This window comes from Trachinotus anak, unplaced genomic scaffold, assembly GCF_046630095.1.
Source record: "Trachinotus anak isolate AG129_WGS33_773 ecotype Australia unplaced genomic scaffold, CSIRO_AGI_Tana_v1 ptg000024l, whole genome shotgun sequence".
Taxonomy (NCBI): Eukaryota; Metazoa; Chordata; class Actinopteri; order Carangiformes; family Carangidae; genus Trachinotus; species Trachinotus anak.
The window spans coordinates 11,708,440-11,722,643 of NW_027273875.1; the positions used below are offsets into that span (position 1 = coordinate 11,708,440).

The window sequence follows — 14,204 nt, forward strand, 5'->3', positions numbered from 1 at the left end:
CTGCACTGGTTGCTCCCACAGTGAAGTTCCCTTTGACCTCTGTCTGTCCAGGTTGTTTGTCTTTGCTCTTTTCTTGCTGGAAGTTCTTCATCTGTCATTTACTGCATCATTTACAGTGTGATCGAGCCACTCAGCAACGCATCAGTTGATTTCTACACACACTGTCTCATGTTCACCTGCTTTACACTGAAGTCTTCCCACTCTGGACACTTCAGTTCCTGTGATGAGACAAAATAATACATATATCTTTGTGCTTTGAAAGGTTTTCCAGAGTTACAAGTAAATAAGCAGACTGGGAAACAGATCCATGATATAATCTTTTATTTTAACCCATGGGATTTAACTTTTACAGTGCATTTCTTTACAACAATTATTCATTAAGTGACAGATTTTAGCCACCACTACAGATCAGATAAGTATGTATGTTACATTTCTGAACTCCTCTTAAAGATTCTGACTTCATGAACACCTTGTGATAAAATCCCAAATATTAGCTGAAGCAAACCAAAAAGGGTAAAGGACCAGTGTGTAGGATTCATGGAGATCTTTTGAAATGCAATAAAATAATCATAATTATGTTTTCATTAAAGAATCATCACCTGAAACAAAGAAAAGTTATGTTTCTGTTGGCTTGGAATGAGCAAACACTGCTCTACATAAGGAGTGAGCCCTCTTCCACAGAGCCCGCCATGTTACATCATCATGTTTCTCTGGTAGCCCAGAATGAACAAACCAGACACTGGCTCTAGAGAGGGACTTGCGCGTTTTTACGCCACCACAGTTTCTCCTACTCATTGGGAAGGAGGGGCGAGAGGAGGGGTATTCAGTTGGTTGCAATCTGCAACCTCGCCACTAGATGCCACTCTATCCTCCACACTGGCCCTTTAATTCTGCGACGTCCGATCATCCATTGAAATGGTTAGCCTCATTATCAAACGGATCCATTTGTTAATCTTTAGTTGTCTCAGTGTTATTAAGCAGCTAACTATCTGTACCATTAAAACATACAGAGAGGTGGCCAATTAGAAACCTGCTGCCATCCATAAGAAAGAAAAAGGCTTTAAAAATAGACAAAACAAAATATGGCACTATTGTCTCAAGGAACAACCAGTAGACACAAACACATTTTTAAAGGGGACTGTCACCAAACCCCCCCCCAAACAGAACAAGAAACTCCAAGCACTTTGTTCAGTCTTTTCCCGAGCAGTCTCTACTGCCAGTTAGCAATCTGAGGAGTCGTCAGTCAGATGGACATCAAGCTTTAAGTGGACATGAAGCCATTCATTCTCAAGCATCTCAGCAGAAAAAACCTCGAGGAAATTCCCTCAGTCACATCACAGAATACCAACAGTACCTTCAATTGACTTTTCCTCACATCAGAAGAAGACCTGACAGAAATCTGCAGTCTCCCAGCATCATCTCGCTCTCTTCCTCTTGACATATCAAGCACACATCCCACAAAACAAACAACGCGCAGCATTGCATCAGTCTGTCCGTACACATCCCCCAGAACGTCTTAATGTTGCAACATAGCAATACTGGAGAAAAGCATTGATAAAGACAGAACCACATTGACTGTGCATATACATAACTTTGAAAACACATTGCAGCAATGAACACATATACAACCCACCAAATGCACAAGAACATAAACTCGATCCAGTTACCCATTACATATTACATTCAGGCTCTAAGAAAAAAGATGCGATGGCAGAGTAAACAGCAGATTTCTCCCTTTTGCTCAAGTTTGGTCTCAATTTCCCTCAAATACACAACAGCTAGTAGTGCACAAAATAAGAATACAAAATTAGACTTTTAAATACTGTAGCAGCAATTCCTTTCTTTTGAAGTTGAAAGCCTCCAATAGTACAGGTAAAGGCTTTGGAGTTCCCGACACGTGGAAGGGTGAGCGATTGTCCTCTGAAGTGCGAGACAGTGTCTGTAAGGAGGGTGCAGGTGTTTGGTACTAAAGGTGGGTGGACAGGTTGGATGTGTCTCGGACAGGGCACCGCTAGAGGACTGAGCCGTGTGGAGGCAGCAGGACGCTGCAGCACTCCAGGCTGAAAATGTCTTTGAACAGAAGGGGTTTGTTCTGTAGGAAAACCTCCCCCACTGACACACCTCCATCTCAGACTTTCCTTCCCTCTTCACCGCCTCTCAGACAGTCTCACAGTGCAAAGCGAGCCTCCCAAACAGTAACAATTCCTCCTCAAATTCACCCCCCCCCCCCCACCCCCCTGCAGCCGAAACTACAGCAGGCTGGGGTTACAACACGGTGCTCAGCTCATCAGTCCAAAACGAGCAGGACAGAGCCGAGGCGAGCCAAGCTACACAACGCGTCTCTCAGCTGGAGGCTGTGGCGATGGCCTTCTTGAGCTGCTGGCTGCGGATCTCGCGGGTGCGGGACTCCAGAAGCAGGTCGTGGCAGGTGTTACAGACCAGCACCGGGTCGTACAGCTGCTGGTCTGGGATGGGCAGCTTCAGATGACAACAGTCTTTACAGAACACATTGCCACAGTTCCTGAAAACAGAGCACACAGAGAGTTAAGATCATTTTTAGATAGTTGACAGAATACTTTATTAACCCTGAAAGGAAACTGCAGCGTTAGAGCAGCAATTTAACATAAATTAAACACAAATCAGGTGGATGAGAAAGAAACAGGTGCAATTAAAAGATCAAGTTACACACAACATTGAAAATACACACAAAAAAAAAAAAATAAAATAAAATAAAAAGCTGAGAATAGAGACAAGTTAGATAGGACTCCAATATGTACTGAATATATATTGTATAGTTATAGTACTATCTTGTAATATAAAATGTACATTAGTGCTAGTCAAACAGACATTGCTAAAAATACTTTTACATAAAACAGCTCTGCACTAATAAATTACCCCTTAATCTAATTTTAAACACTGATTGAAATCAAAAAGACTTCTTATTCAGGACTCAGAGCTCCTCAGATTTTTTCCTCTTGTTACCAATTCAAATCACCTACAGGTTTTTAAAATTATTATTATTTTTTTTTGGGGGGGGCTTTTTATGCCTTTATTATAGTTCAGTGGAGACTGACAGGAAAGGGGGTAGAGAGAGGGGAATGACATGCAGGAAAGGGTTGGACCGGTCGGGAGTCGAGCCGGTGACTGCCTGCTAAGAGCGTCTTGCGCTCAACATGGTACGCGCCCTAACCACTCGACTACCAGGCCGCCCCCACCTACAGGTTTTTAATAAATATCAAATATTGATTCAAAATAAAATGTTTCAGAAGCTTCCTAAAGGTACACATGTAATGCATTTCAAGAGCTAAGATCCTTGGTGGAAAATGGAGTAAGGTCAGTCAGTCAACAGTATCAAAAAGGGCACAAATATGCTCAAAGGCAAGAAACAACCTGTGCTGAAAAACTGAAGAATAATTTCAGGTCCAATTACACAGCAGTCTATATATGGTTTTGTCATATACTGATAACACATTTCATGACAGTTCTGTTCTTTTGTCACAACAGCTTCACTGTCATCCTGATGCAAAACATATCCCAGTGTTAGTATCAATGTCAGCTGAGACCTCTGCCCTGTGACAGTGTAGAGAGACAAATGTTTCCAGACACCGGCTGCTGAGGTCACTCTTTAAATACAGTTAACAGCCAGTGACTGATTCTATTGGATAATTTTATTCAAATTACTGAACTTTTACATCTAATGTTTTAAATTGGTCTATATACAGACAGTCTCTAATAGTGATCATTACATTTAATCCATCTCCTGTATTTTCGGAGTGGTGCTCTGTCTGTGGGTGTTCAATCCTTCTTCTAATTTGGGACAACTCAGTCTCAGTTTTTCTCAGAGGAGCATATAAATAGCTCTCTGACTGACCGAGGGCCTTTGATGCTCAAACCATGGGCTCAAACCGAAGCTTGGTTTATTGCCTTGAAAATACAAAGCAAAGTGTGTATTTGAATCGCAGCCGGCCACAAAACTGTGCTGCAACATGAGAGAAAAGTGGGAGACCAAAAAAAAAAAAAAAAACAGCTCTCCTGTTCTTTAAAAAGACAAAGACTTTAGACACTACAGGAAGAACGGTGAGCGATCTCCTTCACAATTGACTGATTATTTGACAGGATTTAATTATCAGAGCTGTGCTGTTTGAGTGTGTCTCATATTGTGAAAGGACCAGGTTTTTTTCTGATTTTTGCAAAAAAAAAAAAAAAAAAAAAGAGTCAAATCATAATTATGGGTATTGGTAAATTGTGAAGACTTTATAATCTACATTTTTAAACTGTGTATTGGTAAATAGAAAAAATAACCATCAATAAATTGATCATGAAAATAATCTAATAATAATAAACATCTCAAATCATTTCAGTGCCCCACAACAACGCTCCTGGTCACATGAGGAAATGTTGAAAGGAAAACGACTCACTGCACCTCAGCTACTCTCAGTGTATGAGGAGCTCTTCCTGTTTCCTTATTAGTGATGTTTAGTGGTGAGCTCTGAGTGTTAATCGTAAGCCGTGAATCATAAGGAACATTAAAACTGAGACTTTTCCTGTACTTAACAAATGAATTATGATGGTTTATTCTTCAAAACAAACATGCAAAATATTTCAAATCCAGAAACTGCTTTACTCTTGTACCTTTATAATATGTGACATATTTTATGTGATATTTTAGATCCACTGTGTTCTGTGTTTATTAATGTCAGAAAACCACGGCGAAGCCCCACCTGCAGTGGTGACGTCTCTTGGCTATCCAGAACTCACAGTCACAGTTGAAACAATGGGAGGCCATGTGGTCGGGCACCCACCTCGTGACCTACACACAGAGACACAGACATCTCCATCAGAACAGTGTGTGCTAATAAGGTGTGCTCAAAGCCATACAGGTGAGGGGGAGGAAAGAGGGTGAAGGAGTGGAGACAGAGACAAGGATGCTGACCTCTGTGTCCTTGCGCTCCACTCGGTCCCAGCTGCCCTCAGACAGACGGTCCTCACTGTGGGTGGACAGAGAATCCTCCTCGTTGCTGTTGTCCGACTCCCGCAGACACGTCTGACACAGAACAGGGTGGGATCAGATCACATGAATATGAGAAGAGAGGACACTTCTGGAGACAATCACAAGTAAATATAAAAAAGCTGCTGGCACTGGCTGACTGGTATTAATGTCATCACTGAGAAAACTACTCACAATGTCATCCTCATAGTCGACGTCTGGCTCAGAGGGAGGGGTGCCGTACTGTTTACTCTCCAGCCTCATCTGCAGCTGTCGCACCTGCTGTCGCAGCACCTCCACCTCCTGCTTGTAACCTGCCTCAATCTGTCGCAGTCTCTGCTGCACGGCGTCCATGGCCACTGGCAGCCCGTCATCATCCAGGTAAGCAGGGGCTTGGGGTGGGGGAGGGGAGCTGGAAGCAGAGGGCGAGGAGTATGACAGCGGTAGGAGCTGATGGCCTGCCAGGGAGTAGCTGCTGAGGGCAGCGGCAGCAGGCCCACACACGCCAATGTAGCCTGCACTCTTGGCAGCGGACAGCCATCCAGCCTGCAGAGGGCTGCTGGGGCAACACAGAGCCTCCCTGCGGCAGCACTGGGAGCCGTTGGCGATGGCGAAGCCCTGGGAGCGGAGCAGCTTACTGGCGAGCCGGCGGCTCTGGTAAGTGTTGGGCTGCAAGGCCCGAGTGATGCCAGAGTGACCAGCACTGCTGCAGGCGGACTGGACCAGACCCTGGACGCTCTCCCAGTGAGAGCCGAGCAGGGACAGGTCTGAGAGCTGGCTCTGGGAGATCAGATGGCGAGCTGCTACCTGGGTGCAGTCTACAGGAGCTGCTGCAACTGTTAGCAAGCGCTCCCTTCCTTTCACTACATCTGTCCTCATGTCCTCCTTCTCCTTCTGTGGGTGAACCTCGGGCTGTGGCTCAGGCTGCTCCTCACTCTTAAAATTTTGGGTTAGATTCTGGCTGACTGTGGGGGGCAGGGTGGGGGGAAGCTCTCTCTCATCTGTGAGAGTCTCCGTGGAGTCCTCCATGGGAAGGAGTGGTGTTAGCTGCTTAACAGCCAGCAGGCCTGCAGATTCTGGGAGGTCGTTTGCTTGGCCGTCAACGTGACCATTAAGCAACAAGGTGGGTGTGGGGGCTGCAGGTTGGGTGCCGTTACAGGGGAGAGGTAAGCACGGCTCTGATTTATGAGTGGGTGATGTGGTGCTCTCAGCAGTCCTATGGGGGCTCTCAGCCTCGGGTGGAGGTGGTGGGAGTGGAGGGTTCGTGATCTGAGGCAAAGCCTGCTGGAGGACAGGAGTGGGGAAAGGAGTGTGAGCAAGTGTGACGTCCTGCCCGAGAGGGACAGGGGGAAGGGGCAGGGAGGGCAGGGGCTGTGTGGTGAGACAGGGCTCCTCCAGTGCGTCTTCACAGCTCTCGGCACCTGGGACGTCCTCTGGGGTCTTGGCAGGACTCTGATCTAGAGGCTCTGCCTCAGCGCTGTCCAGTCCAGTGTCAGGTATGACCTCCTCAGAGTTGTCTGTAGAGGTTTCTTCCATGGCGGGCGAGGGCTCCAGTGCGGAGCGACCCTCCTGGCAGTGCTTATTGAGATTGGGGTCGCTGGATGTGCGTGTCAGAGGCACCCCGTTCTCAACAGCGGTCAGCAGGTTGTCCATGGAGCGAGTCTTGGGAAGTCTGAAAATCAGAAATACATGAGGAGTTATTTATTCCATGTGCAGCAATAGCAGTGATACAATTCTCAGTTTGGGGCTCTAGAAGGCAGTCCGACTCTCTGTAATAGTTACATTTTAATTCATGTAAATCTGCTCAGGGACCAAGAACAGTAAATACAGATACTGCGTAACAGATCAGAGATCAGATTTGCATCAAGCAACAACGTACCTGTCCAGGGAGCGGGAGGTGAGTTCGTCTCCTGTGACATTTGGGGGGAGGTAGAGCTCCATAGAATCATCCACAGCGGTGCAGGGGGAGGAGGTGGGCAGGTAAACAGCTGTCCACAGCTGTAATGCCCGAGTGTGGCAGACTGGCTGCAGCACCTGGCAGACAAACAAGTGATGAGGAAGGTCAAAACACAGTCATGATGGTGCCTGTGACTCAGTCAGTGCTGCTCTTGAGCTGCTGTGGGTGGTGTATTATGATGACATTGATGCTTTTCTTAGAGTGGATCAGAACGGGTGGTGGAGAGAGTGGGGCAGATTTAATCTTATGCTTTAAATCTTTGATCTAAAACAGAGTTTGAAGATTTAAGTTCAAACTGAAGTCATACTCTCCATGAATCCTTAATCGAGCCACTTATTATGCTCAGGATTTAAAAGAAGCAGTAAAACTAGAGATCTGTTGATGAAATTTTTACTCCTAAAATGCCACTATTCCCTTCAGCAAGTGACCTGCAAGTCACTAACTGAAAGGCTCAGTGACAAAGAGCAGCAGGAAACCTCCATAGCTCAAGCTCTGCTACAAAGGCATGAATAATACTGTAAAAACTGAGAGGTACCATATCATGACTGGGGATGTAGAGGAAGTTCTGGAAGTTCTTGTTTCCTGTGCGAAGCAGGGACCACACAGAGCAGGTGCGTTTGTAGATGTTCCTTGCCTCCCTCTCGCGAGCGTTGTTACACAGAAACGTGCCGTAAAGACACGAGTATGTGTGCTGCACCAACTTGACCTGGACACACAGAAGATAACACATGAAGTCAGGTGTTTATAACAATGATTTACATCCCTCGTGATCTGATTATCACTCTGCCAATTCAATATAACCGCTGATATGAAATTATATTATTGAGTTATAAAATTGGATCTAAATTCTGTTTGGCTGCAGCGTTTTCAAAGCAGAGGCTTGAAGATTAAATGGTATGGCGTGCAAAATAAATAATTTATTATATAAAAGTGAACTTTTTTTTCCACATAGCTTCATGTTATGCCTATGTCTCACACTTTTGAGGTTTATTGACACAGTTACAAGGAAATATATCTAATCATAATCAGAAAGATGGAGAGAAGTGCTGTATGACCACCCACCAGGAAGGCCTCGTTGAACTCAAACAAGCAGGGGAACTGTTTGAGCAGCTGGTGAACACAGTCCAGCCACTGCAGGAAGACGGGACACTGCTCGCTCACATCGTCAGTGTTCTCTTGGTGGCCACAGCGGTCACCAAACTTATGGCCATAGTCCAACCACTCAGTCTCTACAAGTACCTGGAAACCCTGTGGACGATACACTAGTCAGCACTGAAGGTTATAATTATAGTGCAACGAAAACTATCCTTAATACTACATTTAAAACAATGTGTCTACGTGCAATCTACACCAAATAAACTTAAAAACCTGTCAAAAAAAAAAAAAAAGTCAAACTCTCACCTCTAATGTTCTGTAGTAGGGGTCCAGCAAGATCTTGGCAAGGGCTACGATCTGGGGTGTGCGGTCCCACCCATCCGAACAGTGCACCAGGACAGGACGGCCTTCCCTCTCCACTGCTGAACACACCAGGGTGGCTGCCTTCAACATGACAGACAGGTGCTGCAGCCAACGGGTGCTCTCGAGTGCTGAAAGCCAGCTGGAAGCACCAGAGGGGACTGATTATATGGGTGCAAATCTATATGGGTGCATCTCTGTGCCGTGTTGCTCTACTCTGGGGTGAGGCCATAATTAAGTGTGTGTGTGTGTGTGTGTGTGTGTGAGGACAGAGTTGCTCAGAGAGAAAGGTCAAACAGATCGACTTACTTTCCTGGATCCGGGATCTGACTGCAGACGGCCCGCAGAGCCTGGAAGCTGTTCCGAATGGCGTGGATGTTGGCCATTCCCATGAACATCACCTCACAGTTGGGGTAGTACTCTAAACACAAGCAGACAAACAACTCTGATGAAGGTCATCACACATGGTGGTGTTATCTCAGACAGATGCAAAAATCATGGTCTTAATAATCATTTACATCTTCATGTGAATACCTTAGCAGTCAACAGCCCACTGCATAAAACTGTGCAGTCACTGGTGGCAGTGGAGTATCATATGTTGAACTGCACATTCACATTGAATGCATGAGAAAGGCGTTGTAGGGAGCGAGTCCACTGTTTACAATCTAATACAGAGCTACACTTTATTTAACGGACATATGAACAAAAACACATTGACTTGATATTTTGGGTTTCATCTTTATCGAACTTTGACCTCCAAACAGGCTGACCTCTACAGAACAGCTCCAATGGCTTTCTGTCTGACAGCAGTTTGTAGGTGCCACACACTTTGAAGGAAAACAAGAAGATTATACTATATTTTGGAGACCTACATTTATTTTCTCTAAACTGTTATCATACCAGAACCTGGTGAAAACATGTTGTTGTTAAAACTGGATTATTTTTTATTTTTTGGCCATTTGTGGTCAGAGATTGGGGCTCAAAACCCAACATGACTTACCCAACTGACTTATTTTACACCTTATAAAGTTGATATGGTTGAAGCTCTGAACAAACAGTTGTCTATTATTCATCCACCAGATGTGGAGCAACTTCAGCATTTATCTGAAGCTGTGTTTCTATTGAATTTAAGTCAAATATTTACCCTCCTTTGACCTTTGTTTTTGGTCTCCACCAATGTCAAATGTTTAAATTTCTTCAACAGCTAATTGCAACAATTATCTGTCTGCTACTCAGTCTGGGCAGGTCGTGTGCAATGGGTTCATGAGAGTGTTTTTGCAAAAAACAGCTAAGCTGAGGTTAATGAAGAGTATTACTGGTCCTGTGAAAAATGGCTTTGAATGTTTGATCACACTCACCTTCACATTCACAGCCTCCGCCCTTGGCTCGGTTTGCCACCGCAGCGGTATATGAGCGAGCATCCAGAATCAGTAGCTTCTGTGGCACAGTGTTGTCATCACAGCCGGAGCCGCCTGTCAGAGAGGAGTCTGGAGACACAGGTGGGAGGACAGAGAGGAGATTTTGATTGTTATGAGAGGATGGTGTTGTGTGAATCCAACTGCTGGGCAGAGAAAGAGAAAGAACGTGTGAAAGGAGAGGGAGAGAATCAGAGAAGCATCAGGGACGTGATTTACAGAAACTAATGGTAATGAATGTAAATTAATATTTCCATGACAGACCCACAGTGTTGCTATTGGTAACAATCTCAAATGACCAGCTTTCAACAGCTGGCACAGAGAAAGACAGGTCATTACTGTGAGGTTGCAAATGAACAACTTCTCTCTGACTGTTGTGCTGCCGCTCACTTTCCAGCCTGTCATCCTGCACCCAGTGATGGTATTAAACTTTGAGACAAGCACTTCACTCTGTAAATCTACTTTGAAATTTTTCACATTCTGGGATGTTGTTTTAAAAATAGAAAAGGAAAAAAAATAGAAAAAGGGAAAAAACAAAAATAAAACAGTTTGAAAACAGATGCAGAGTTGTTTTTCAGTCTGTCCTACTTAGAGTCTAGTAACATTTTCTAACTGAATATGATGAAGTCACAGTAATGGAAACGATGTGCGTCTTCTGAAACTGGAGCATTAAACAATTCAGGAAATGGAAGCATAAATTTGATTTAATGCTAGTTAATCTTCAGCTGAATAAATTGTTGGTAATGCATTTGCTGAACAAGCCTAGTGTATGCTGGAGTGATTGATGTGATGCTTGAAAATGTTGTATTGCTTGGCATTTATGTTTAGCATCAGTATCTGTTGATACACCACAAAATTAACGATTATATAAGCGACTTCCTTCTGAGTTATAAGGACATTTTCACAAATAACCAGCCTAGTAACCGGAAGTCTAACATGAGTCTGCAAACATAAATCAAACAACAGCTTTACCAAAATCACTATCTGAGGAGTCGGGAGCTTCCCCACGTTGTCGGCAGGCTGGTGCTCCACAGGTACCCTTGGCTCCAGCATCCATCTGACAGGCCTTGGCGATGGATGTCACCAGGTACTCATCATCTGTGTTCCTCCAGCCCCACCAGCTGATCTCAGGCTGGCTGCAACGGGCGATCACTGCCCCGTTCTTCTGATGTCTGGAATTCAAGGTTGTAGAGTCAAGAAGCACGAGAACAGGAAGCAGGAGAACAATGTATGTGACAGCGGTGCCAGTAAACCTACCTGTAGACCACCACAGGGATCCTCTTCCAGGATCTGAAGGAAGCCACGCTCTCCAGCTCCTTGTCAGTGATCCATATTGGAACGAGAAGCTTCTGCGGGTAGCTGGAGCACAGCCTGTGGACAGGAGGGACAGGAAACTTGAAGTTACAGGAGGAAGATAATACTGCATTATACAGTCAGTCCATTCAGGATAACTGCACAAGGAACATGATGAGAAAAACTAAACAAAACAGAGCTTTGATGTGCAGAAAACACACATCCTCCGATTTGAGAAAACTGCTCTGGTTTTCAGGGTCACTGCTGCATCACTAACTCTCAGCACCGGCAGAGAACAAATCACAATGTGCTACTGCCTAACTCCATCTGTCTGTGGTCTCCTCCTCCTCTCTCATGATACTCTCTTCAATTCCTCTTCACCTGCGGACCGTCTAAGGAGGGAGGGGGAGTCAGAGACAGTGTGTGAGAGTGTGAGAGTGTGTGTGTGTGTGTGTGTGTGTGTGTGAGGGAAAGTGAAATATTGTGCTGAGTCATGGGCCTCAGCAGGCTGCGGCTTGTTTAATTAGCCAGTTGTCCTGTGTGTCTGTCTCCCTCAGCAGGATGTGCTCTCTTGGGTCCTCTGAGCAGACTGACCTTTTTTTTGTAGCATTTATCTGCTCAGACAGCGAAGGAGACGCAAAAGTCTGATACACAGATATGCACTCACATACACAATATACACTGCATTATTTCTGCTTGACTGAGTGCTACAATATAATGTATTTGTATGCGTGTGTGTTAGAGACTGGACTTGGTGAGGGTGTCGCTGGCCTGAGAGGTCAGATGAGGCAAAGGCAAGTACACGCACTGACCTGCATTGTTGAAGACATTTATAGAAATACTCTGCTGCAAATCTATCTTTTGGGTATGAAATATTCATGAGGGCTTGAAAGACGACTCAGAAAAATTGTCAAGTCATTTATGGAGCATGGTGACTGTAGTCAGCTTGGATTCACAGCAGATACAATGGATACCATCAGTAACCCAGACTCAGCAGAAACACATCAAAATGTCCACTGGAAATTAATTTCTAATTACTTATTAATTACTAAAAAATAATCTGCTGCCAGAACGTCAGAGCTCCGAGGAGACGACTCTGGGACACGGGTAGTTTTTCGGTCATTATCAGTGAAGTGAGGATTGTCCGGACCATATTGAACATAAGGATTATTGTCAGAGACGTGGATTATACAGCAGAGGTGGTTAGAGGGGTTTCTGAGTGTGCTGATAAATCTTGACACATTTTCTTTGCTGCAAACTAACCTCACTGCTGTGAATTCATGCCAAGTCTGACACTGTGGGCTCCTCCTCAGACAAAATACACCGCAAACCTCCAACACCCATCTATGGTACATCCCCCCCAGCTAATGACAACAGAAATTGACACTGCAATATGAAAAAATGATGGATTTAATGGATTTGTTATTAGTATTTTTCTTACTTCAATTTGAAGGATGATTATCCTCTACATTTTAGAACTACAGACCCCCATCATTTTGCCCATAATTGTTCACATTTGGGCAAATTGGGAGCATTAAAAGTATGCTGAATTAGCTCTTACCAGTTCCTGTTTGCACTACACTTAGACAATTATCAGTGGTTTACTTTGACGCTGAAGAATACTTAACCCTGATGAGTAATTTTTCTATGATTTTTAATAGGATTTATGGGCTTTAATTTGTGACGGACTTTGGAGATAATGATATCCTCGGGAGCTGGTCACAATGAATCTCAAAGTCTGTGTGTTAAGATTTGACTGAGTTATGGCTCTCAGAATGAGTATGAAGCTAATTGAAGCTTTTCCCAACAGTCCTGACGCACAACGTTGAGATGTGCCAACACACACACACACACACACACACACACACACACACACAGTACAGTTTGGCAACATTGTGGATACATTCCTATCTGGTTCTGGACCCACTCTCTGTCACAGCTCACAAAAAGCTTTTTGAAAACAGCCTCAAACAACCATCATGACTCCTTACAGTTGCAGGATTGTATAGCTCTCTGCTGGGACAGATGTGTCATGCTATTTGCAGGTAAAGTATCTGTGACGTACTTGTAGTTGCAGTTTATATCTGACACTCTCCAGATGTTCTGTGTGTCGAAGCCCATCCTCTTGACCTCCATTTCCATCCTCTGACGCACATGATCGCCTGCACACACACACAGCATGGAGGGATTCATTTAGGAGAGTACACAAACCCAGAGTGGGAATTGTTCTTAAACTTTTGTGTCATGCCCAGTATTGATTGTTTTGTGTGGACCTGGGCGACAGAGATGAACGTGCTGGTCCTCATCGTCAGCATTGCCTCCCAGACACCATGCATGATAGGCCAGGGCGAACAGGTCCTCCAGCCGCGACGGGTGAGCTATGGCCCGGTTCAGTCGCTTCACCCACTCCTGGCACTGCTTGAACGTTGCAAAGTGGCATCTGTGGTGAACGCAGTGTGAAGATTAGAAAGATTACTGAGATCCAACACCAAAGAATCTCCTTACAACTTCACACACTGGTGTTTGGGAGAAAAAAAAACTTTTATCACATTTGGTGATTTTCCAGCCTTTATACAGGGGTAACAATGTGGTTGCTTAATGATGAGGAACCAAGAAGCCGCTGGCACAGCTGCTGCTGAGTCTGAAGGCTCTCAGCTGAGAGTCTGCTGTGAAATAAATGCGTTTTTTTTTTTTTTTTTTTAAGCTGAACACAAGTGGAATTATGTTAACTTTATTTTATAAGTATAGGAATTTGAACGGGTAATTTTACACCATAGGTAATTCTATGTATTGATTAGCAGTTAGTTGTGGCAGTGTGTGATACAAATAGCCTAATCAAGACTAGACAAAATTGAACTATTGTATCATTCATTCAAATGAGAGCCAGAGCACCGTACTGTCTTTACTCTGATGAACAACATCATCAAGCTGTCTGCAGTGTTAGTACGGTGTGTGACGGTGAGCTGCTCTCCTTACCTGACAACTTTGGAGTCTTTGCAGATGATGTGCAGCTGGAACATATCTCTGCTCTCCACACTCTCTATCAGCCTGAGAGGCACCTGCAGGGGGAGACACAGAGCTTGTGTGATCAGCCTGA

At 44.6% G+C, this 14,204-nt stretch overlaps 1 protein-coding gene across 6 annotated transcripts in view; it reads right to left on the reverse strand.

The window, feature by feature from the left end:
• Nucleotides 1–306: 306 nt before the first annotated feature.
• The window catches only part of mtmr4 (myotubularin related protein 4), a 39,920-nt gene continuing 26,022 nt past the window's right edge, over nt 307–14,204 (reverse strand). For all 6 annotated transcript variants that reach the window (XM_071460525.1, XM_071460523.1, XM_071460526.1 and 3 more), the window contains 15 exons: nt 14,084–14,166; nt 13,381–13,547; nt 13,173–13,269; nt 11,072–11,185; nt 10,787–10,986; nt 9,758–9,886; nt 8,709–8,820; nt 8,346–8,541; nt 8,007–8,192; nt 7,480–7,650; nt 6,867–7,021; nt 5,183–6,659; nt 4,934–5,044; nt 4,722–4,810; nt 307–2,521 (listed from right to left, as the gene is read on the reverse strand). In XM_071460525.1, coding sequence (XP_071316626.1) covers nt 2,344–2,521; nt 4,722–4,810; nt 4,934–5,044; nt 5,183–6,659; nt 6,867–7,021; nt 7,480–7,650; nt 8,007–8,192; nt 8,346–8,541; nt 8,709–8,820; nt 9,758–9,886; nt 10,787–10,986; nt 11,072–11,185; nt 13,173–13,269; nt 13,381–13,547; nt 14,084–14,166 — 3,465 coding nt within the window. In that variant the 3' untranslated portion in view covers nt 307–2,343. The remainder of the gene's footprint in view (nt 2,522–4,721; nt 4,811–4,933; nt 5,045–5,182; nt 6,660–6,866; nt 7,022–7,479; nt 7,651–8,006; nt 8,193–8,345; nt 8,542–8,708; nt 8,821–9,757; nt 9,887–10,786; nt 10,987–11,071; nt 11,186–13,172; nt 13,270–13,380; nt 13,548–14,083; nt 14,167–14,204) is intronic.